Source organism: Tachypleus tridentatus, chromosome 13 (assembly GCF_004210375.1).
Source record: "Tachypleus tridentatus isolate NWPU-2018 chromosome 13, ASM421037v1, whole genome shotgun sequence".
Classification (NCBI taxonomy): domain Eukaryota; kingdom Metazoa; phylum Arthropoda; class Merostomata; order Xiphosura; family Limulidae; genus Tachypleus; species Tachypleus tridentatus.
This window is the reverse complement of record NC_134837.1, coordinates 90,318,265-90,345,202: the sequence shown is the minus strand read 5'-3', so window position 1 is coordinate 90,345,202 and position 26,938 is coordinate 90,318,265. Positions and strand designations below refer to the sequence as shown.

The following is a 26,938-nucleotide window of genomic DNA, read 5'->3' as shown; positions in this document are numbered from 1 at the left end:
AAAAGCCTTTTCCATTAATATCCACTAATAGACACACAAATGCATTCAATCTCCTTGCTATTATCTTTGACATGCTCAACTTCAACAGGATGTAACTCACATTTCACATATAGTCACTTCTCCCTCTCTATATTCTATCCTTATTAAATAGTCTGTAACCCTATATTTCAAAGAAGTTTGTCATTAAAAGCATCTACTTTAACCATGTTTCATTTATTCCCATTATATCAAAATTCTCCATTACTACCATTGCTTTAAGTCATCTATTTTATTTCTTATATTTCTAACATTACAATAGTAACAGTCAAGCCTACCTTTATAACTGCTTCTATACTCATTTCCCATGCTAAACCTTTTCTCTGTTTCTTATTATTTTTGCATTTAATTTTTCCTGGCCCTCACCACTGTTTAGTACTAGTTTAAAATTTCCCTTGCAGTTGAGTTAATAGCTATAACAAACATGCCAGCCTCTAACTTACTTAGATGTAAACAATCCTTTAAAAAAACTCCCTTCTTTCACTGATCTGATCCCAAAAGTCCAACCTGCCAATCTGTTCATCTTTAAGTACTTATCTAAACCTAGCATTTAGCCCTAGTGATCTACTTATAGTTTTATCCCCACAATTAATTTTGAGCAGTATTCCTGACAAAATTAAGTTATGGCATTTTTCTATAAATGTCATTATCAACCACTTATACTTATTATTAGCTTCTCTGACCCACTTTTTCCTAAATCATTAGCCCCTACATGTACCACAAAAACTTCACTTCTGCTAGCCCTTTTAATTATATCTCCTGCTCTGTCAGTTATAGCTTCTACCTGTGCACCTGGGTAGCACAATCTGATTATTTGCTCCTTATTTACCCCACAGAATATTCTATCCACATGCCTTATCAAGGAATCACCTATAACTTTCTTATCATCCAAACCCTTTTATCCTTTTGTTCTCCTTCCCTCCAGTAGTTCCTCATCTGTAGAAGCCAAGGGTTGTAATTTGTTGCTCAGTAGAATAGGCTCATTATAATTAAATGCACTTTGTTTAGCTCTAATCGTACTTTAACTTCCTGAAAGTTATTGTCAGTTAATGCAATCCTTGCATGTAAAAGTTTAAGATCCTCTTGAAATCCTGTTGCTATTTCTCACATTTTACACTTTTCTTTATTTATTGCCTCTACATTAATTATGATAATTTCCAACTTCTTCTTTAATCTACAAACTCTTCTTTTTCTTCCAAGAAAAAACATCTTCAGAGAGCTTGATCTATCATTGATGTCATCCCAGCTGCCTTCTTTTAAACCCTTTACAATAATTCAATGTCTTTCTTAAGGTGAACACAATACTCCAAATGAAGGCTAACAAGTGACCCATACAACAAAATTATAACCTACTTTAAAGTTACATTTAGCATTTTTATAAATACAATCCATAATCCTAATTTGCCTTTCCACTAGCAACAGCACACTGCTTGAATGGTTTAAGAGACTGATTAACCAGAACATCAAGGCCCGTTTCTTACATAACCTCAGGTTATTCCCATCAAAATTACACTTAAAATTTAAATTATGAAAACCCACATGCATTACCTGGCATTCATTGAAATTGAAAGCCATCTGTCAGTTATTCAACCAATTCATGAAGTAATTATTTTTTTTTTGGAAAACAGCAGCATTATCCTCAAAACCAGCATCACCCAGTACCTTAATGTCTTAAAAAATATAAGCAATTTATATGACTATTCCTCTCTCTGTGTCACTTAAGTAAATAAAATAAGAGCAAAAGAATGAACAGTGAGTTATTCCTCCCCAGCTTATAACAACAATTACCCCACACACCCATCAAGGTCATCTTTTATAAGCTTTGTCTGTAGCACCTTGTCAAATATTTTCTGAAAACCTTGATATTCAAAATCCACACATTTATCCTTATCAACTTAAACATTAAATTTTCATAGAGTGTCAAAAAGTCAGTGATGAAAGATTTTCCCCTAATGAAACCACGTTGAATATCCAAGAAATCTTTAAACTTTGTTAAATAATTTTACATATCATGTTTTATCATACTTTTAAACACTTTTCCCACCATGGATGTAAAATTAATTAATGGTCCTTTAATTATCCGATCAATTTTATCACTTTTCTTAAGAAAACAAATAGTAGGAGTAACTTTAACCAATTTCCAATCCTTTGGCACCAGCTTATTAATCAAGGACTTATAAAAACTACTGTCAATTGGGTCACATATCCAATATTTAACCAACTTTAGTACCCTTTTCATTCTTTAAATTTCACAATATTTTTCTTAACCTCAGAACTGATGTGATCATCTCATTCAATCATTTTTCCCCTCTAACAGTTTATTCATTATATGGAACACTGCTCAAACTTTTTAACTGTTAAAACTACAGAAAAGTAGAATTTAGTAACTCAGTTATCTCCTAATTATCAGAAAGCCTTTCTTTATCACTTTTCTAAGACTTTACACATATCATAACATTTTGCATACCTTTAATGTGTGTAAAAATTACTATTAATGTTTACATATTCATCCAGCAATCCATGTGAGGTCTGACTAGTAAGAAATAGTTATCTCTTTTGATTTGTAATCAATATGTTTAAAAATGCACTCTAAAATATTATTGGTTTAACAACTACTAACAGAACACTGCTTCAATAACTTGTTGAATGACTTATTCCCTACTACACCAAGATTCTTTTCTTCAGTTATGCTGTTGAGTTGGTTCCAATCTATTTTAAGCATAACCCAAATTATGATAATCCAAATTAATTACCTTGCCATTACTATAATTAAAGTTAATTCTCCAAATGCTTGTTCAACTTAACAATTGACTTCAATCATTCTGCTACATCTAAAAAACTCAATACAGCTAGAACTACTCAAGAGTTTAATGATATCAGCAAGATTTACTAATTTACCAATTGTTCCCTTGTCAGTATCATTAAAGTACACAAGAAAGCACAAAGTCCTAAGCACAGGCTTCTAAAGTATTGCACTAGTTACAAAGATACAGTTTCTTGCTTTCTCCCATAAAATCACCATACAATCCAGTTAACTAATTTCTTGCTAACACCTACAGATTTTGTACCTAACGTTTTGAGTGATAACTTGTCAAAAGGTTTTCAAAAATCAAAGTACATTAGTTTAAACCTTTTTCCTCATTAAGGTAACACATAACATTCTTACAAAAAAAATTAGTAAGATAATGTTTCCTTTTGTTGAATACTCGGTACCTTCCTTAAATTTCACTTTTAAAGCTTCTTCTATCAGACCCATCACAATTTTTCTCAATACAGAAGTATGACTAAATGCCATATAATTTCTAGAACCACTCTTAATACCTCTTTAAAAATAGGAGTTTCATATAAGAACTCTCCAGTCCTTGGGCACCTGTCTATTACTTATCTTTAACATTCCTAAAAAAACTCTTTGCTGTTATTTTAGCATTATCAACTAATTATTTCTCATAAGCTCTTTTAGATTTCCTAATATATTTTTAACCAAATCCCTATAGTCTTACAAGTTTCCTATCCTACCTGTCAATTTACTTTTATGTCCATACAATTTAACCCTCATTTTGGAAATATTTTATGTTTTTAGTAAGTCAATTAGGCTTGATTTTACCCATTATCATTTTCCTCTTTTTAGATGTATGCTCATCTTGGACTGACAGAAATGTGTCTTTAAATATTTCCTAAGTCTGTCCCAGATCACTTTTTAAATTCATTGTTTCAATTCACTAATAACAAGATAAATTAAATAAAAAATAAGGAATTTAAAAACCTGCAGAGATTGTAAAAAATTAAGGTAACAAAACTGTTGATATTGTAGACATTATATACTGAAACTACAAATCCCTATCTTGATACAGTACTAATTATACAAGGTAATGATAATAAATATAACTAGTAGCTTGCTCATACATCTCAAGATCATATACAGTTGTTATCCGATTACTCTAAATCGAGAAGTGTTATGCTGCACCTTGAATTTGTCATAGACATTTTTATGAGAATATAGTAAACACTTATAGTTTCTGTGTGATGTGCAGTTATTTTCCTAAAGTAAGACAATCTCCACTAAACACATAAAATTTTACCAGTAGAAAATCAGCATTTTCAAATAAAATTTTGAGGTGTTTTTGGCCCAGATGTTCTGTTAGTGTTTAATGCAATTTTTTTATGATCCAGTTATAAATAATTATCGTGGTTTATGATACATTTGGAAACCTTAAGGTATGGAGAAAAATGCAAAATAAACATAATTTTTTTATGCTCGGCTGTAACTTAACTTTCCATGGTCTATTAGATGCTTTGTTTTTATACGTAAGTTTGTTTGTTTGTTTTGGAATTTCGCACAAAACTACTCGAGGGCTATCTGTGCTAGCCGTCCCTAATTTAGCAGTGTAAGACTAGAGGGAAGGCAGCTAGTCATCACCACCCACCGCCAACTCTTGGGCTACTCTTTTACCAACGAAAAGTGGGATTGACCGTCACATTATAACGCCCCCCACGGCTGGGAGGGCGAGCATGTTTAGCGCGACGCGGGCGCGAACCCGCGACCCTCGGAATACGAGTGGCGCGCCTTACGCGCTTGGCCATGCCGGGCCATTATACGTAAGACATTTAACTTAATTAATTATAAAAGTTCTTCAAAGAAAACAAATAACTTAAATCTACCTAAGTCTTTGTCAAACGCTTCTACTTTAATCACAGATGTTCCAATTGGTGATCCTTCTGATACTCTTGCCTTGTAAATATGTTGACGAAACTGTGGTGGATTATCGTTTATATCTTCTACATGAATATTTATAACCTGGGATGTTGACCTTGCTGGCTTGCCATGGTCAAAAGCTGTGATGTTAAGTTCATAAAAGTGACGATGTTCTCTGTCCAACGATTTGGCTATTGACAATAATCCTGAAATAAGAAAAGATTATGTTTTTATGCCAAGTCAAATTACACAGGTACTAACATAAAAAAGGTAATTAAAACTTTATATAAACTTTTTTTGTTTTTACTTTTAATTTTAGGCGCTATAGTTGCGAGTTAGACAATACGCACTTGTCTTGACTAGTGCGTATTGTTTGATCTTAAAACAACAACATATTATGGCTTAAAATATAATTAAACATAAAGGGTTAATCAGTCTAGGTATTTTATTGTGTCATTTCATTCCAACCTAATATTTCACAAATGTAATGCAAAACAAAGACAAAAGAAACGCAAACAAGTTACATTATTTATATTTTTATTGTACGTACGCTGTACTCAATAAAGGCTTCACTAATGTTAGACTTACAATATGTGGAATCTTGGATTTCAGTGTCAGCGACTAAAATATTTTGTATTATTGTATCAAGTTCTGTATTTACAGAAGTACTGTTTCAATAAAAATATTAAATTGACAGCAAATGTTGTGTCGGTCTTTTGTATGTATATATACATATTCTAATTACATACTAAACACAGTTTACTAACCCTGTTCCACTAAACTTTCTGAATATAAATAACGTACATACAAAATACCATTTGGGTAAATACTAATTTTTGCGTAAAGTTCATGTTTCAACGTAAATGATCAACGTTAAGTTAATTAACAATTTATAAATAATACTAATAAAAAGGCAAATCACGTATGTAATGAATCAATGTTACTGTAAATTATAATTTTGTAGCCATAAGGTGTACAGAAAAATGTAAAATTAGTTTTAAATACACAATTTATTTATGTTATGTTAATCTGTAACTAAATCTGCATAATCTGTTAGATGCTTTGTTATATATTCTACATAAATATTTTTAATATGGGACATTGGCCATGCTGGCTTGCCACGGTCAAAATCCATGATGTTCAGTTTATAAATATGCCAATATTCCTTGTCCAATTATTTGGCAACTGACAACGATTTTAAAATGAGGAAACTCCCCTTTCATTTCAAATATATCGCCAACAACAAACGTGTAGGACTGGCAAAAAGACGGGAGGAAAGCTCCAAAGTGAGATCAAGAAATTGGTCTACGGTGTTCTAATTGGGTGAAGTGGAACGTTGAAAAACATAGAAAGTTTCTGAGAGAGCAGAGTAAGTAGCCTGCCAGTCTGCCATTAGATTCTCTTGCAATATTCTAGAAATTCTGTAATTAAAGAAGTGTTATTGCAATAGAGATACTTATATGGCCTTAAACGTTTTACGGGTTTTTGGTAGTCTTGTATAATACCCAGCTTTCTCTGTCCTGAAAATGCGCGCGCATTTCATTGCAGCGGGTTTAAACAAAAGTCGGATGTAAATATAGTTTGGTAGACGTTTTGCACAACAACATGTTAAAAGTTATTCGTCTAACTCGCAAAATAATCTAATTCTTTTGAAAAGTAGCAGCATTATCCTCATAGTTAGTAACAACCAATACTACAATATCTTGAGCAAATTGAAATAATTTATTGACCATTCCTTTATCTAAATCATTGAAGTAAATCAAAAAGGGTAAAGGTCCCTACACTGTGCTTTCTTATGTCCAGCCCTAACTGCCCACTCTTTATCATAATGATGTGGTTAATATCAGAAGATTTAATAATAGTGGCCTAGAATATCTAGAAATTTCTAAGGATGTGACGTAAAGCGTTCCTGCACATTCAAAGCTAGATTTCAAAAGAGAGTTAGTTGTCAACTGCAGAGATGCTTTCTGAAGAGAGAGCAGAATTAGTCAATGCTTGAGAAAATGTGTGTGTGTGTATATTTGTACACATATAGAGGAACTTCCAAAAATTGTATATACATCACGAATAGTTTTGCTGTTTATGGAATTGGCGCACCTTCACTACATCAGCCAGAAGCGCTGTTCTACTTTTAATACGTAGTTTGAAACAATCTTAGTTTACATGTGGGAGTAAAAATTCAATATCTATCGCATAGTTATAAAAGTGAGGAACAGCAAGTAAATTGTCCTTGTTAGCTTGTGAGCATGAAATATGTTATATCGTTGGCTAATTCAGGATTTGACACTCAAAGTTCATGTAGCACTGTTTGGGTATATGGATTGTTTTATTTTAATATTCTATATTAATATGAAATATACAAGGAAAAACAAAATGTTTCCTGCACTAATATTGTACGGCAACTCAAATAATATATCACACATTTTTAAGGAAAGCTTTTTAATAATTATGTTCCCAGGAAAAGTAATTTTTCATATACATTTGAAACTGAAATCCAAACAAAGACTAAAGTAACACACTAAGGAATGTAGGAAGACCATTTTCAGAAAATAAAAGCTCATAATTAATTTTTCGTCAGATAATTTATTTATAAACATATGTTATAATATATCAAATATAAATAATAAAATTAACTATATTAATAGCGCAATTATGTTTATATCAACAACACCAAATCTACTAATCTACAATATTACATGTTTGTGTTTTCTTTCATTTGTTCATGTTATTGATACTTTAGTATAAATTCCTCTTTGGTTTCAGTCATAAGTTCTCATGGTTGGTGTACTATAACTAAACACTGTGTTTTAAAAATATATAGAAACCATATGTTTACCCATATAGTAGGAAGTTATAGTAGTCTGTTACATGCAACTATTTCGAATGGTATAATGGATCTTTACCAAATCTGGTATAGTGGTTTATTAGGTCCATGCGAGAGTGCATACAAATTTTCAATGTGTATTTTGCGTTTTGCAGGTTTTTATGGGCATTTTGCTTTTCTTATTACTACTTTGCCCATTTTTAGATGGACGTTCATCAAATTTGGCGTTAAAGTTCATTAAATTTATAGGAGATATATTAAAATTTTCAATTTTGCAATTTTTTATGGACATTATTGATTTGTTTAAAAATTACACATAAGGGAAGCAACTTTTCTTGTCCTACGATAGCCTTTTTTAAATCACGAATGTAGATAACTTCCTTTCACGAGACGTATACTCCATCTATAGCTCGTATGTATATGGGTCAAAGGCAAATTCATTCTCGTGTGAACATGTTTGAAAAAAAGAAAAGATGTGGTTTATATATACATGTTCATAGAAAACGGTTGTTTTTGTAGCTGATCCTATAAATAGCCTCCCGACAACTACTGTGTCTGTCGTATCTCAGCTGGTCTAATGAGCCCTGATATTGAACAAAAGGCTTCGTTAGCATTGAGTAGAACAGACGTAGTTTGGTTGACGTATTAGTATGTTCTTCTCAAATTTCTCGAATAAATGACTCTGAGGGATAATAACATCAAAACTCTAGTTTCGATACTTGCGGTTGGCAGAGTATAGACGGCTCATCGAATAGCTTTGTGCCTGTGTGTTAAAGGCATTAACTAGAAGACATCGAAATGCTAGAAAGGGTGTGTTCAAATCATTTATTATTGGTTCATCTGGTTAATTGCCAAGCTCAATGACCTTGTCTGTAGTTATGCACTTTTTATGATAGCAGTGTTTTTTCTTCTTCTAGAAGTATTCGTAAAGTACATCACATTTGAACAAAAAGTACAAAATACTGTTATATTAAGATTGCTTGTTCCTCCTATTTATCTTAAGGTTTGCTGCAAATATTTTACAAGGAAATATTCTGTTTCTTTTCTCGTGGTTTAGGAGCTGTAACAAGATTTCAATGAACGAATTTCTGTCATCACCTAAGAGTTAGAGTATAAGTGTATGTTTATGTTATATATATACAACAAGCATTAAAAATATTATGGTAGATTTCTCATTGTCACTTCTAATTGTCACCATGACATTAAGGTGACAACAATGACTGACAATGGGAACTAACAAAATTTCATTAATACTTATTTTATATTAAGTTTATTATTGTTTTACAATGCTGGTATTAGTCGGCTGTTAACAGTTAATGTAATTAATAGTATTGGAGCTTTGTTTTTCATCATATATATTTGTTTATTTTGAGCTTTGTATTTTATAGTTAACCAGAAACTATTTAAAGAGCAATCTGTGCTCTGTCCATCACAGGTATCGACACTAGGTTTCTAACGTTGTAAGATCGCAGACATATTGCTGTAGCACTGGGCTGATCTTTACAATTAATATAAGGAATACCTATGTAAGGTAACTTCAGCCCAAATTGCATATTTATATATATATATACATACATGTAACAACACAAATCATATAAACATTTCTTGGAATTTGTACTTACACTCCAAATCTTCAATTAGAATGTAATATTTACGTCAGAACGAAAGCTTGTATCTGTTGATCAAACACATAATTTGCTTAATCTTATCTTTAGATCGATCAATGAATGCCAAATGAATTAATTTATGTATGTAGCTGTATAAATTATTATCTTTGAAAGCTTTACTTAATATCAGGTTTAAAGGGAATGTATAAATGTTACGACCCAGCACACGTTTCTAGGGTCAAACGAGATTATTGTAGAGAAGAAAAACCTATAATAAGAACATCTTGTTGTAACATCGTTTTTTTGTTGGTTGTTTTATATGTATATTATCTGGTGTAAATAAATCAAGTTCAGTCTACATGACAATAATACATTTCGTCCTTTAACGTTTGTACAAGCTCAAACAATTGTACTTTGGCTTAACATGTAGTATTATATTATAAGTGACGATAACATATGTAAAACATAACAACTTAACTGTACAACGTAACTCAAACTCATAATAGTAAACACAGATCCGAAATACTTCTCGCAAATGTACTCACTGATTCTGCTCTGTATCTTGAAAAAAAACCTCTACAATTCACAACTGTCTCGCATTTATAATCTAGTTTCTGATGTGCTAGAACACTTTACATCGCACTCTTAGACATTTCTAAATGTTCTAGGTTAATCTTATTAAACATTCTGATCTTAACAACATAATTAAGACCCGCATCTAACATTTAAATTACAACATTAAAAATATAGCTTACAGTAATATATACAATATCAGTCAAAAATAAAAAAAAAAGATAATTAACCTTCGCCTTAAATCAATACGTATATACATCCAGAAGAATGGCATTTCCGAAAGTGAAATTCTTTATACAAAATGGCGAAGAACTACCAATGTGCAGCACGGATAATTTTACTGTTTAAGGGATTGGCGCACCTTAACTGCATCATATATAAGCGCTTTCCACTTTTTAACACGAAGGTTGAAACAATCTTAGTTTACACATATGGGGAAAATTAAATATCTATCATACAATAAGAAGAATAAAACGTTAAAGTAAGGTAAAAGTGAGACTTCTCTCATTTGTTGTCCCTTGCCACTTTTTCCAACAAATGCAATGATTTTTGAAATACATTACACGACATTCATACTTCGCTTGTTTGTCAACAACAAAATAAATAGAGAGTGCGTCACTGTGACCTTTGTATGATTTATATTAAATTTTTATTTATGTTTTCAAAATGAACTTTCACTCGCAAAAATGATAACAAAATATTTAAAAAGCGAGTTCTAAGATATGATTGAACCTGAAGCACTCTGCATATTACACTATTACATTAATGATAAAAAATATCTTTAAGTTGCATACAAATCACGTTTCTGAATTAGCCCTAACAGTTGCATGATGTGAAGACTAAAATCATTCTTTTCCAAAAAACTGTGCAGTAAAATCTACACATGAAATACAGTATAATATTAGTCGTCCCCCGCTGGGACAGCAATAAGTCTTCGGATTTGCAACGCTGAAATCAGGGATTTGATTTCCCTCGGTAGACACAGCAGATAGACCAATGTGGCTTTGCTATAAGAAAACCTACACACACAAACACACACACACAACGTTGACTAGTTCATAATTTCACTGATAACAGCTACAATTAGTGATATTAAGCTGTGATATGTAACACTGAATATGCTATGTTTGGTTTAAAAAAAAGTGTTATGGTACCTATCACAAAAATATTGTCACTGAGAAAAAAACACAAAGTTATAAAATAAACCTAATCATAGTTGGGGTATAATGGTGGGTAAAACAAAATACACAGCTCATCTAAGTGATGAATGAATATTTGCTGTAAAAGTATTATCAACGCAATAAGTGTAGCTACTAGTTTGGCCTATAACTTTGATTTCATCCCTTTAAGTCGCACCCTAAAGTGTTTCTGACTACATATCATGACGTTTTGTCTCTACACACCAATAAACCACAGATGTGGAGAAAGACACTTGATAGTAACCACCATTAGCTAAGGACCGCAACCTTCATTATTCGTAACAGACTTGTACTTTTCAGAATAAACCAGATTCTTTAAGATATATGGTTCTAGTTTTCCTCTCTAAAACAGTGTTAATACCTTCCTTTACATTAACACCAAGGAATTTAGAATAATAGTTTCTTGTTATTACACAATCGATACAGCCGTATCAAGAATTATTATTTATGTTAATTGCTTAAACTAATATCGCGTGACGCTAAAAGCTCTTTATTTAGGAAAATTTCATAAAATGTAGTAAATTTATATTGAAACGTTGACAATGAATAATCAATAATAACTGTCAACTGCATGATTCTTTTAAAAAGCTGAGCTAGAAACTGCTAACGTAATTTCCTTTCAACTTATAATTTTGCTGCTCTGCATCAGTCGTCTTTCATCTGAATGACATAAAAACTAAACACTCTCCGCTTGTACTCTTAGGTGGAGCTGTAGTAAAAATATTAGACCGATAGCTCAGGTAAATGTTTGGGTAGGCGTGCGGAAATGTTTTTGCTAAATGTGAATGTTTTTTGTAAAATAACTCTGCATATGTTGCTTATATAACACTAAATGAGACTCCTAATAGTAGGTTGTAAAGGCCTATCAGTGTGCCATATTTAACAAAAAATTCTATTAAAATTAACTATATTTTTTCTACCAAATATAGTTTCCGTATTTTTGGTGAGAAGAAGAAGAGGAAAAGAAACCCGGATGTAACTCAGTCAAAACTGGAATTATCTCGGGTATTCCTTAACGGGTTGCCTCAAAATGTGGTAAGAGTCTAATATAACATATCCTCTGAAAATGTGTCATAGTTTGGATAACCACAGTTCAAGCAACAGAAGGTTGAATATTGCTGAACTATCACTCCTGTTATTAATACAGTGTATCCTGCAGATTGGTTTTTTGGGTCGAAAGAAACACTGTTGTGTGTCTTGATAATAAGATGTTTAACGGTGTTCATACTGTTTTCTGTATCGTCATCGCTGAATTAAACATATAAGTCAGAAGAAACAACCTTAGCTCATACCAAGCATGCAAATATAAATGTAAAAGCTGTGATAAAAATAAGAGTTACAGCTTGCACAATGTTGCACACCTTATAATGATATTAACATACTACAAAAGTTATAGTAGACAACAAGGTTAACTTATTTCTTTCTTCTAATTTGTCTTGGTTGTCTGGTACCTAGACTTTACATCCATAGGCTTTTTGTTTCATAAGTTGTCGTTTTCCATCTAGCAATGTTTTTGTTATCGATATATATGTATATATATATATATATATCCTGTAGCCTAAATCACGTAATTGCAGCTTTTAATCAAAACTTTGATCGATTATAAGCTACTCATTTTGTATCGTTATCACAACAATTTTAATTCAAAACAAACGTTTAATTGTGTTTTCTGTCTGTCTATGTTAGCAACAAAATTTCAAGTTAAAAAGAAAATTTAAGTCATAAAGCTCTATTTATTTCGCTTGGTATATTAACGTTTTTTTTAAAATATTCATTATTACGTCGTATGCGCATATATAATACCAGATAAAAAACATTGCCAGAACGTGGAAAAGCCCTGTAAACTAAGACACTGGTATTTATATTTTATTGATGTTAAATAAAACTATGTTCTTATGTTTAAAATGTAAAAAATATATATATTTAGTAACATCAACGTATTATACATATACAGAAATTGGCAAAATGTATTTCACTTGCAGGAAAGTTAAAAGAAAGTGGTCTAAATCATGACCAGAGAGCTTATGAATAATATATATTTATGTTAAGACAACGTGTCTTTTGTAATAATCCAACACTTTAAATTCCAATTTTATTCGTTTACAATAGAAAACATTGCGTATTCGTAATACTAAAAATCAATTTTTGCTATGTAGTACGTGTGTCTTATAGTAAAGCCATAACAGGCTGGCTACTTGTTGTGTTTACCGAGGGGAATCGAACCTCTGATTTTAGCGTTTAAAACTATAGCTTTATCGCTGTCCTATCAGGAGACCACTGTTCAGAAAGAACTTCGTTTTATTGAATTATTTATTCACGTTTGAAATATCTTTATTCATGATAACGTCGTATATTATATTATCTATTACATAGTAATAACATAAGAGTAAACTTTCTCGCTGTTATGATTTTTCCTACACTCATGAACATGTTTATATATAAGTGTAATAAATATTTTCTTTAATAACTTTGAAAACAAAGAATAAAAGAAATGAACGAAACTAAAAGAAACAGTTACGATTTATTTCGTTTTTTTTTTTTTGTCTAATGAAACTGGTTGGCTTAAAAAATATCATTGTTTATCGTGACAAAGAAATAACCTTGTGTTTCCACTGTTTTATTACTTTCACCATAGACTAATATATAGAGAGAGTTAATAATTTGTTTTCAACTGTTAGAAGTATATGCTTATAAGTTTACCTTTCAAGCTAAGAAACCTACCTGTTTCATAGTCTACTGCAAAATTCCCATTTTCATTACCACTGGAAATCACATATGTAACCCGACCGTTATCCCTTGAATCAGCATCCGTTGCGACAATGTGTAAGATAGGAAAACCTATTGGTTCATCTTCAAAACATCAACGCGATTGCGTGTTTGAAAGATAGGACTGTTATCATTTTCATCTTCAACAATAACTTTACAAGTAGCACTAGTTGAAAGGCGCTTTTCGATTTCTTTCGCTTGATCTGTTGCAGTTATAATAATTGTGAATTCAGGAAACGACTCATAGTCAAGTTTCTTCGTGAGGGTCAAAGCCCCAGTGTTGCTGTCCACTTTAAAAATGCTCATAGGTGACTGGTGACTAATGGCATATTTTAACTGACCATTGACTCCACTATCTTCATCTAAAGCACTAAAATTCCATATCAGTGTGCCTTCTTCAATGCTTTCTGGGACAGAAAATATGATGGGATCTGTTTTAAACTTTGGAATGCAGTCATTTATGTCTGTAATATATACTTTAACACTCATCACACTGCTGCGAGGATTTATTGTGCTACTGTCTAGTGCCTTCACCTGTAGTGTGTATTCAGATGACATTTCATAGTCCACTTCACCAACAGTAAATAGCGCTCCAGTTGTTTTGCTAATGTCGAATATGCCATACAGATTTCCGCTAATAATAGAATAAGTAACTCGCCCATTTTCACCACCGTCCTGGTCTACAGCTTGCACTAATCCTACTTCTTCGCCGATAGGTAAGTTTTCAGAAATACGGAAAGTTAAGGTGGATGTTGGAAAGGTTGGTCTGTTGTCGTTGAGATCTACTACCTTAATCAAAAGTTGAAGTTGGGCCTCCAGAGTAGGTATTCCATTGTCACGAGCCACTATTGTAAGCACGTATTCATTCTGTTCCTCATGATCCAATATAACTTTTGTTGTGATGACACCTCGTTTTTGATGGATTGCAAATAGAGATGAACCATCATTTTTTTCAGTGCCTGATAAAAATATTAAAAATTATATCGTTAATATATTTCAAATTACCCGTTTGTATAACTGTAATCGTTTTATCAAACACGATACACCTGTTACAGAAGATTTACACTCTGTTGGGAGATTAATAATTGCAACAATGATTAAAATTCATTATAACAAATTACAAGTTTTCTCCCCATTCTTCTTAATTTGTCTATTATAGATTCAACATGAAGTGATTGTAAAAGTCATGTCAAAGGAATATAAATGTACCAAAGATAGTGCGTTATATCATTAAACTAGCCATTAAGTATAAAGAAAATTACATATCAAAGCACACATTATTTACACTTACATACAATTAAACTGGATCTTCAAAGGGGGAACTGTTATTGTAAATATATCAAGATCAAATGAGTGATTTATTACAAGTAAATATAATCAACTCATAACTCAGTGCATTTAAAGCAAGTGAGACACAATACTAAGACGGAAGAATTTTATCCTACAATTCACTGAAATGTATTTTATGATAATTGCTATTGAAGCCGTGTTTTAGCCTAGAAATATTTTGTTGTAATATGTGATGCTTGTAGTGTTTCGTTCATTTTCAACAAGTATAATTTTATTCTATTGAATTATTTCTTTTCTACAAACATTCAGTTTTATTTCACCATAAGAGGAGGTGGGCGGTATTTTGTGTTTATAAATACCAATCCGTTTTCCATAATTATATTTTATGCTATAAATGACATTTATTTGCTCAAGGTCGAGGTATCAAATCTTTAGACTTAGTTAAAAACTTCTTTTAAAGTTATTTTTAGATATGGCACGAATATCATGTTTTATACAAAAACACTGGTAACTTGTGAACTATATTAACAGTCCTCATACAAGGGACTTAGTATATGAGGATTCATACGAGGTCTGTTCAAAAAATACGCGGACTGTTTGAATTGCGCGGCTCCAGTTGGTTCCAGGGGAATCCGCTTGATGTCGCTAGGTTCGCACAGATCATCTGATTACGACGCCATTTCCCGATTGCAGATATCTTTATTTGTGTATTAGCTACGCGGTTTTAAGTGAAGTGCGATTTTTTCGTTTGGCGGATTTCAGAATGAATGACCTGAAGGAGCAACGACTTGCTGTGAAATTTTGTGTTAAACTTGGAAAATCTGCGACTGAAACTTTTGCTATGCTTAACACGGCTTACGGTGATGTTGCTATGAAGCGTACGGCATGTTTCAAGTGGCATGAACGTTTTAGAGATGGCCGACAGTCCATTGAAGATGATGAGCGTCCTGGACGTCCTTCCACGTCAACTGACGACCCACACGTCGACAAATTCAACACCCTGGTGCGGGCAAATCGACGTCTGACTGTCAGGGAGCTTGCTGAAGAGTGTGGGATATCAGTTGGATCTTGTTACGAGATTTTGACCGAAAAATTGAAGATGCACCGCGTTGCTGCGAAATTTGTGCCTCAGAACTCGTGAGTTTTTGGCCAAACACTCGATCACTGTTCTTCCCCACCCACCCCTACTCACCTGACCTTGCTCCTTGCGATTTTTTCTTGTTCCCCAAACTCAAAAGATCCTTGAAAGGAAGAAGATTTGAGACGATTCCCGAGATTAAGGCAAATGCGACGAAGGAGCTGGAGGACATTACAAAAGAAGCGTACCAGGACTGTTTCAACAATTGGAAACACCGTTGGGATAAGTGTGTGCGTTGGGGAGGAGAGTACTTTGAAGGGGTCCCAGACCTGTAACTTCTAAATAAAGTACATTTTGTTTTATGACGTCAGTCCGCGTATTTTTTGAACAGCCTTCTTATGCAACTCATGTGATAGTTGCAGCCGACGTAAAGTCGTGATAGAACAATATGCATCAGAATTACATGTTGACATTGTTTGGCGTTCATTGGTAGTGTGATACAATCAAAAACTGATTGCTTTCGAGAAATGAGCGTAACAGCCTTTTCCAAAGCAAAATAGTCATACGCTCAGTTAATGAAGGTGTTTTAAGTTTGGAAATTTGGACAGTAAAAGCTTGGATACCCCTTTAACTTAACGGCGTTGGAAAAGTTGGGATACCGAGACCATCTAGAGAAAGCAGCAGCACGTCGTACGCCAGCCATGACAAATAAAGTGTGGCGTATTGTAACAAGTGAAGGTCCACAAACACAAAGGTCAACAGCAAAAATCGGACGTAACAACATAGACGTTAATGACGTAGTGACGCTCCAAAAATCGTTTTAACAAAGAATATCCAACCTCTATATACCTACGTTTGTCACGTTACCAGCTTATCAATTCCAATTGAAATACAGACCCCCCGACCTTAAGAACGTTTCTAATATAATATAAAACTGCATAATATACATATTACATATGACGATATTTTAGTTTTGATGTCCAATCTTTCTCTATTTCAACGTCCCAATCAATGATGCTGTCACAGCTGTTTGGATGAGAACAGAAATTTATATTATTTTAACATCATGGCGAAGTTTATTTAATATTCTACCAAAAATCTCAGACATACGTCCTTCTCTTCTTACTTTATCTGTAAAGCTGAGTTTTATCACACGCTGGATGAAACATAAGCGAGCTGTGATGAAATAATAATCAGTGATGTCGAGGCAACCCACTTGTAGAAAAATATATATGCAAAAACGGCTCGTTTGGGTTGAGAAAATATTTTACATCGTGAACCTGACGATGACCGAAGAAGGTCGAAACGTTGTTCGCTCTTCTATGTAAAATATTTTCTCAACCCAAACGAGCCGTTTTTGCATATATATAAGCGAGCTGTCTTTTTTTTCTTTTGTTTGTCGAATTTTTTATAGAAGATCTATAAGAACAAGCAATTGCCACATCTCTTTTCACACCTTTCCTATAGCTACGATAAGTTCACATTATACTTACGATTTGGAACCGTTTTTCGCACTCTTTGATAGTGTTCAATAATCATCTAAACAACCAACATCACACACAAAATGGAAAATGATAATCCAATTTTTGTCTTACTCTAGTAACAGAAGAGGAAGAAAAAAATGTATGCAAAAATGTACAGAAAGTAGACGTGTAGAGATCAGTATTTAATGTATTTAATCCTACTCGGATTTAGAAAAATAAAAATGTTATCACATATATCTTTTCTCGTGTGCTCTCATATTAGTGACCATACATTCTTAAAACAACATTACATTTCATGTTACTCTGTGAAAACAATCATTCCAGTTCGTCTACCAACAATCAGGGACTGCTATCGAACATCAACAAAGTCTCAGTGTGTGACTAGAAGGAAGAAATTAACGACCAATTGTCGTATTGCCCTCTCTTCATGAACTTGGATCGAAACTTTAACGTATTTGTAGAAAATATGGTATTTATGTTATTCTTCAAAATAAATAGAGTTATAAGATAACATTTAACAAAGGCCATATATCTTGTACTTAAACTTGAGGAATTGTTTGTATGTTTTTTTGCAGTTAAGCACAAAGCTAGATAGTGGAATACAAAACGTAATTATGGGAAGCAGTACATTAAGGAACCAAGAAACCTCTTCAGATTCTTGTTGACAAACACAAGATACCACCCACTTCCTTTTGTAATGAAGTCAAATTTACTGTTCTGATCTCTCTACCTTAAATACGTTACATGCCTAGACAGCACATGGGGATCGATGTTGTACTCCAGTTTCAATGACACATGCAGGAGAAAATGATGACACAATCTCCCTGGATATTATGCCAATCAATCACTGATTAATCCTCAGTTACCTGTTGGTAGCCATAATACAGTTGGATACATTGAGGCAATTGGGATGAAATGTCTTGCTGGAGAACAGTATGATAGAGGCAAGCCTCAAACTCGCAACCTTCCGACTAAGAGTCGGAAGCATTAGTTACTGAGCCACGTTGCACCCATTTTATAGTTAGGAAATCCATAAACACTAGTCGATAGCTTCGAGTACTGTTCATTGGACAAGTTAACCTCCGTATAACCTTGTATAAGAAAATCTTCACACAATCCCTCGAATAAAATTTCATGATTCATAAAGCCCATGAAACATAAATTACTACGACACATGTTGCTACTTAGCTGTAGCGTCGACTAGCAGTATAATGCAGCGAAAACTAATTTTTGCGAAGAGACGAAATAGTAATAAATAAAGAATTCCAAAAATACCCGAATCGTATAATAAACAGGAAAAATATTGACACTCTAATCAAAATGCAACCGGGTTAACTTTAACAAAAAAAAAAAAAATGTCATCCAATGGTGTAGGAAGGTGTTGCGAAATAAGGATGATAAAATTCATATAATAATATAAGTTACAGTTATTATACAAGTCAAATAGGTAAAAGTGGAGTTCGACATCTCTGTATATTACATGTACTGTGAGGTGTGTTTAACACAACTAATTCAGCTTTATCTAGCCTCTGCCACATAAAACACATGGAGCACGAGCAACAGGAAGTAATAAATAAGGTTAAACCCTCAGTAACAGTCGGAAAATGTTACGAGATAAGGCTTGAGAAAGTTTGCTGATGATAATTAGACGTAAATACAATAGTCAAAGTAATAATTAAACTAATTAGCGAAAGGTAATGTGACCCAACTAATAACATTATGATATACAGGGAACTACTATATAGCTTGAATCAACTATATAAAATATAAAATAAGGTTTGTAATCTAAAAATTAAATAATATGTTTTGATGAAAACGTTGAACTTAGATGTTTGCCGATGCATTTTAATATTTAAAAGCAGATAGTGACATTCGTTTTTCTTTAAGCCTTTTACCAGATGGTGGATAAATTCATTTGACTGTGTCGAATGACAACAACAACATATATCTACAAGCGTAACTAAAATGCTAAACTTCATTATATATATAGTTTTTCGTTCTACGATTTGTTGTTCATGAAAATTCTAGTTCAAATAAATACAAATCTGCGACTCAGGCTGAAGTAACATTGCATAAGTGTTCGTTATATTCATTGAAAGATTCTACAGTGACATGACAACCCTTAGTATTGGACAAAGTGTATAGAAGATGTAGTGCGGCTGACATATTGTTCTACATCCTTCTTTAGTTCCAATCATAAGTTTAGATAAAAGTTAACAAAATGTACAACAAAATATAATATAATTCTAATGTAGTTGTGTATAATATTTTATATATCAGTTTGAACGTACCTTTACACCATGTTAACCAGGAGTTTATTGTTTGTTTGTTTTTTATTAAACCCTTGTTCTTTACATAAACTTGAAATATAACCGTGTTGGCGGGAATGATGACGGATGCCCTATTTCAATAATCTAAGTGCTCGGCAATGTTTTTTATTGCTCACACAACATGTATTCCATGATGAGCAGGATACGCTACGGAAAATACACACACACGTATATGTATATCTATATATTTGAAACAAATGTAATTTTACCAACTTCAAGTTGCCTGAGTTTTTAATTAAGTGGTCATTGTATTTTATAATAAAGCTATTTAAGTATGTTATTCTATAATGGACTGTAATTTTCTTTAAAAATGTTTAGCTATTTTCTGAGTATAATTACTTTTAAGTTTTACTTTTTGGTCTATTAATGTAAACATTTATTGAAAGATTTACTATTCCTTTATTTCATGTATTTCCAGTTAATCGTAAGACTTTCCCGGAATTTAGGACCTTTGCTCATTAAAAGTCGTATTATTATTATCTACGATATTAATGATTTTGGTGAGTATGTATGAGGTCGACAGAAAAACAAATTCAGAAGGAGGTTAAGAGGATAAAATGTCGCGTAAGTCCTTATTGGTTAAGTTGTCTAACACTATGTTTATTAAAGATTCTACTATCAATGACCCTTTTGGAAGACTGGAAGAACAGCTAACAGTTGAATATTTAATTTTACAGATATTAGATAAAATCTGTTGCACAGAAGTGTTTCTACCAAAATATTCTAACTCATTTTGCTTGTTTGAATATCTCTCTAAACCTATATGCAACCACATTGAGAGTAATTTCAAACCTGTAGCTTCTGGGCATATAAAATAATCTTTCGTTCTACATGTGCGTACGTTTAGATAGCATTGTCCAGTAGATTATTCTGTACTTAAGCTTGTGGCACGTTTGCAGCGATAATTCACAAGAATGAATGACCTAGTCAAGTATGAAAATATTTTTGAGAGATTGGCAGATCTACTAGTACGTGAACAATTTATGATTATGTGCTCAACTGTCATATCACTGTTTCCAAAGAACAGGGCACCAAAAAACGCAAATAAGATGTTCAAAACGACAGAACAGTATATGAAAGCCTATGGAGGGAGTATAACTGTCAAATTCAGAAATAACCAGTTAAAGCTGAAATTAGAATTGGTGATCAGAAAAAAAATGGCATCAAAGATGACAAGAAGTCAATGGAAAGGAAGAAATGCTGTAATTATTACAAATTTGGCACAATGTGACTAAATACAAGCCTGTCACCAACAAGCAACAGCATAAATGTCAACGTAAAGCAGCTAAAACTACCTACAAAAATGGTGCTGGCAAAAAATAAAAGACAATCACCATGGATGCTATTGCTGGAAGAAACAGAAAAGAGACAACCGATCAGATTCATCACAAGAAGGAAGTGCTATTGCCATGATTAAACATATATGATTGATGGTTAATTTAAACAAATTGATTAACAGTGCCAGCAGTAACTGGAATATGTGGCAAACACTGAGAGATGCCAACAAATCACAAGATGGCAGTAGATGAAGGCTACGTCAAGAACTGGAAAGTGAAGGTCCTATGAGATACTGAGATACTGGATGCAACAGTTAGAACCATTTTATTATCTGATGATCAGATGACGAGCATGGTACATCTGTATGTGCTGATTGATGAAATAGAGAGAAAGTTTTCCAGAGCAAGAATAAAGTTAAAAACTATATATTACGTGGAAGACTAATGAAGCATCTGTGGTCACTACAAGAACTCAAGGAAAGAAAAGCAAGTGAGACATCAAGCCCCTCAAGTCTCAAAAGACGGCATCCCAAATTTCGATATAAAGGAACTGAAGCAAGCCCAGAAGAAAGATCCTTCACTGCAAAAACATTGGAACAGTGCCAGGTGGAAAGTGCAGCACATAACGTAAGGGAAGAGGACTGAATAGAAGATCGAAAAGATTATTATACCATATTTATAAATAGAAGTTTCCAGTTGAAAAATTAAACATATCTAAGGTAGTCGTAACTATTTCTAAGCCAAGAAGGCCAAGAACTTATGCTTCAAGGCTGGACAGAAGAAACATTAAAATTTATTTTAAATTAGGGCTTATCCACCAGGAAATTATCTACTAACTAATTAGCTACTAACTAATGTCTACTAACTGATTAGCTACTAACTAATTATCTACTAACCACTTTGTATGTTCTTCTGTTTTACATTTTTCAACTCTTGATTACTTCATAGTTTGTTTTTATATCAAAATTCATAACCATTCGAATCTGTGTGTAAGATGACTAGTCTAAAGATATTTCACTAATATCCTTTGGTTGAGCATATGTAATAATTTTTTGATATTGATCACAAAGCTACATTTTCGAGAAATCCACGAATGCCGAAAATCCTACTTGAATGTCTAAACTATTTTCTACCATGACATATGTAAATTCACTAATCCTACTTAAATGTTGTAGTACACTTCAGAAACTCACCTGGAATAACAACATATGTGATAGACGCATTTTCTCCTTCGTCGGCGTCAGTCGCTTGAATCTGCGCCACTTCAGTCCCGACTGGCTGTTCTTCGCGTACAGTAACCACTTTATCTGTAGGTTCCACAAACACTGGTTTGTTATCATTTTTATCTAATACCTCAATTGTCACTGTTGCACGGTTTAATCGTATTGGTGATCCTTGGTCGCGTACCTCTGCAATAAGCTCGTAAGTAGACATGGTTTCTCTGTCCAGTGTTAGTTTAGTGAAAATTTCACCTAGGTAAAAAAAATAAAAGCTTTGGGTCACCAAACTTTGCGAATATAATGCAGCTTCGTACTTCACATGGCACATGAAAACTAAGTTTTCATACAGTGTTTCTATAGCGGGAAAAAAAAAGAGCAGAAGGAGAGAGTTTCACATAATTCAATACTCCTATTTTCAATGCATGACACCACTCTTATTATGTATTCATATATCTATACACGTATATATAAAATGAATACCATGTTTTTCTTGAACTTGTATAAATGTGTAAACAACAGTAGTATCACAGCTTTAGAAAATAATGACTCGTGTATTCCAAACGATTACCATTTGATAAGTTATACGTGAAACTTTGAAGAATGGACGGCAACTGCCTGTTGTGGAGACACAAGTGTAGAGGACGACGTTTCGAAAGTCTTCCTCCTTTCGTCTTGTGTCTCCACAACAGGCAGTTGCCGTCCATTCTGTAAAGTTTCATCATGAATACTCTGCCAAAACAAAGATAGATCAAAGAATGAGTTACATGTGGCTTATCATCGAACCTTACAATCCTCCGGTCCTGTGAGTCGACAGTAAATTCACGGTTTTGCACTAAATAAACAATAACCGGACGTTTTAAAGAAGCCTAATGAAAAATTACTTTCATTCACTTATCTTATGCAGGAACTTTCATTCTTAGAAGTTTATTTTGCTTGAAAAATTACGAAGGTGGTAACAATTCAAAGGAAACAAAAATTGACAGCAACAGTGGACTAAACACATAATTAATTTAAAATAATTGGCCTGCAACGCCCAAACAATCGCATTTCCTGTTGTGCTTAAGGCATGAATTTTCCGCCCTTCATTTCACAAGTACCTAAATTTCAGAAAATTTGTAATGTTACTGTTTCAGAAACTGACAACGTATTAACTAGTTCAAAAGAATAAATTGGTGAATGAGTGTCCTCCCGGCCAGGCATAGCTAAGTGGTTAGCAGTCTGAGGGTCGTGGGTTCGAATCCCCGTCTCACTACACATATTCACCCTTTCAGAAGTGGAGTCGTTATAAAGTGACGGTAAGTCCCATTATTCGTTGATAAAGGAGTAGCCTAAGAGTCGGCGGTGGGTGGTGATGATGCCTTCCCTCTACTATCACCCTGCTAAAATAGGGATAGATAGTCCTCTTGTAGCTTTGCGCGAAATTGAAAAAAACAAACAAACAATGAGTGTGCTAGTGGTAAGCGTGTCAGTTACAAAAAACAAAATTGCACTTTACACTTTGTTACCTTTGTCAAATATCAGTATTTGGTGAGACAAGAGCGGCTTAAGAGTTGACACGGGTACTGTGGACTATTTATCTTTATTTTTAGTTTATCAATTCAAAACTACAAACGGTTAACGCAGACAACCCCTGAGTAACTTTGCGCGATTACTGGAAAACAAACGTGTTTACGTTCCTTTGTCAAAACCCAAGCGTGATCCAGTTGTCAACGTATCGAAATGAGGATTTGATCTTGATTTCTAAACACGGTGTCACCAAACACTCTTTAAAATCTTAGCTAGGGGTCCATTATAAGAGCAAAAGCAAATCCTGTTATTCAGTTAAGAGTAGCCGTTTCAGATGGCTGATATTGCTGACTGTTATCTTCGTCTAGTTTGCAGTTGAAAATTAAGGACGGCTGGCCTCAATCAGGGGGTTTCTGACCTCTCTGTTTAACTCATTGTGTGCATAGTAGGCCGTTTAGGTAAATAACAAAACAGACACTCCTTTGTTGGATTACCTAAAATCACCGCTGTTTGTGTTAGATTAGAAAAAAATGTGTTTCATACTTGGGTAGATTTAGGATTTCTGCTATTTGTAATGTTAAATTTTTGATGTATTTAAATGCAAAATATTCAGAATTGTTGTTCAAGGGTATAGAAAGGCTTTCTGCTAAAAACAATTCCTAATTTCCAGCTTATAGACTTAAGAGAAAAAAAAATGTCGAAATATTTACCGCCAAATTCTGGACTATTCTTGTTCGAAAGAATAGTATCATTCAATTATTACTGTTGGGCCTGGCATGGCCAGGTGGTTAAGGCGCTCGATTAGCAATATGAGGGTCGCGGGTTCGAATCCCCGTCGCACCAAACATGGTCGCCCTTTCAGCCGTGTGGGTGTTATAGTGTGGCGGCCAATCTCACTATTCTTTGATTTTGCATTGCTAAATTAAAGACATCTGGCGCAAATAGCCCTCGTGTAGCTTTGCGTGAAATTCAAAAACAAACAAATACACAAAAAATAATAACTTTGATACAAATTCCTATATGTTAACAAAGTTGGCCTATATTGACGAGGCTCGACCAATATTTTATTTTTAATCTGGCTAGTAATTTATATGTTTAAGCACACAGACACAAATAACCATAAGTATAAGAATAAGACCAGTAACAAACAAAATAGGCGAGATAATTTTCATAAAATGTTTTAGTAAAAAAACAATGGACGAGTTTATATGAATCAACATTTTCATACTCAAAGAAACAATAACTTGCTTCTAGTTTTCTCGGTAATACTTTGCAAGGGTAAGAAAACACGTCAAAATAATAAACGTCATTGCACTTAAAAATCGCTACATAATGATCATAAATAATTTCCAAGTTTTCCATTATTTTTAAATAACACTACTTTAGGTTATAATACAAATACTCATGATAATATTCAACTGAATTTGTTTGATTAATATTTAATTCAGGACGTATCTTGTATATATATAATTTTCTTAGTGCGTAACATCGCTTCCCGTAATCTCCAAGATGTTGAAATGTTTAGAAGTGACATTTGTTTCACGGTTCTATAAACGGTGGCGAAGGATTGACAATTACCTTATGCTGTGTTTTGCTAATGGTCTTTAATACGTGTTCTCAGACAACACATTGTAGAACCAAAATATTCAAAATTACGCCTTGAACATGTGAATTTATATATGTTTGTTTGGAATTTCGAGCAAAACTACACAAGAGCTCTCCGTGCTAGCCTTCCCTAATTTAGCAGTGTAAGACTAAAGGCAAGGCAGCTAGTCATCACCACCCACCACCAACTCTTTTTATCAACGAATAGTGAGTTTGATCGTCACTTATATTACCCCACAATTGAAGAGCGTATTTGGTGTAACGGGTATTCGAGCATGCGACCTTGAGATTATGAGTTCAGGACCCTATACCATCTGGCCGTGCCGATGCCCATTTATTTATGACGTAAGAGCAATTCGCTGTAGGAATCCTGTCTTTATATGTAAAACATTTACTTAAGTGTTTGTGCTTGCACAAGATGTATTCTGAATTAAATGTTAATCGAACAACTTCACCTTTGCGCCTAAATTTGCTCGATAATGAATAACAGAAATAAACCCTACAAGTTTTACATCAGTGAAGTAGGCGAGTAATAGACGACGACAGTATGCTAACTAAAGTTAAGGTAAACAAACCTGTGATTGGATTTATTTGAAAACTGGAGTTTGATGACAATAAACTGTAGCGCAAGGAAGCGTTATTCCCTAAATCCTTATCATAAGCGGCTACAGTTCCGACAAGTCTTCCCTTTTTCGTGTTTTCCTCTACTGTGAACAAGAACTTCTTTTTTGTGAACTGTGGAGTATTGTCATTGGCATCCAAGACTCGAATAAGCACAGTTGCACTGGCAGATTGAGGTGGATCGCCGTTGTCCATCCCGAGAACACTGAGAGTGTAGCTATTAATAACCTCTCTGTCCAGAGTATCTTTGAGATAAAGATATCCGTTATTTGGAAATATTCCAAATTTGTCTTGATCTCCACCGGTGAGTTTATAAGATAGTCGAGCATTATTTCCGGTGTCCCTATCCGTTGCAGTGACCTGCAGAAATTGCGAATTAATGGGTAATGATTCCAGAATATTAACCTGATAACTGGGCTTCTCAAACTCGGGGACGTTGTCATTTACATCTTGTACTTCTACCGTAAGGGTCATTGTAGAACTCAGTGATGGCACCCCAGAATCTTCTGCTCGTAATATGAGAATGTATTGACGTTGTATTTCGTAATCGAGGCTTTTTCGTAGCGATATAGTACCAATATTATTGTCTATACTGAATAGGTCCTTCGAAGTTTGGAGTATATTGTAATGAATTTCACCATTGGCATCACTGTCTGGATCATTTGCCTGAGCTACATATATAGGACTGTTAAGAACAGTGTTTTCAGGAACGCTAATCTTAAAAGATGTGCTCTTGAACTGTGGAGCATTATCGTTCACATCTTTGATGGTAATATTCACCTAAATAATAAACAAAATATTTCTTTTTTTATTTTCATATTGATTATCA

At 33.5% G+C, this 26,938-nt stretch overlaps 1 protein-coding gene across 1 annotated transcript in view; it reads right to left on the bottom strand.

Annotated features, from left to right (window-relative positions):
• LOC143237452 (protein dachsous-like) overlaps positions 1–26,938 on the bottom strand; it is a 137,913-nt gene that overhangs the window by 27,395 nt on the left and 83,580 nt on the right. The window contains 5 exon segments of the mRNA XM_076476716.1: positions 4,696–4,935; positions 13,654–13,787; positions 13,790–14,657; positions 22,351–22,629; positions 26,064–26,889. Of these exon segments, the coding sequence (XP_076332831.1) occupies positions 4,696–4,935; positions 13,654–13,787; positions 13,790–14,657; positions 22,351–22,629; positions 26,064–26,889 (2,347 nt within the window).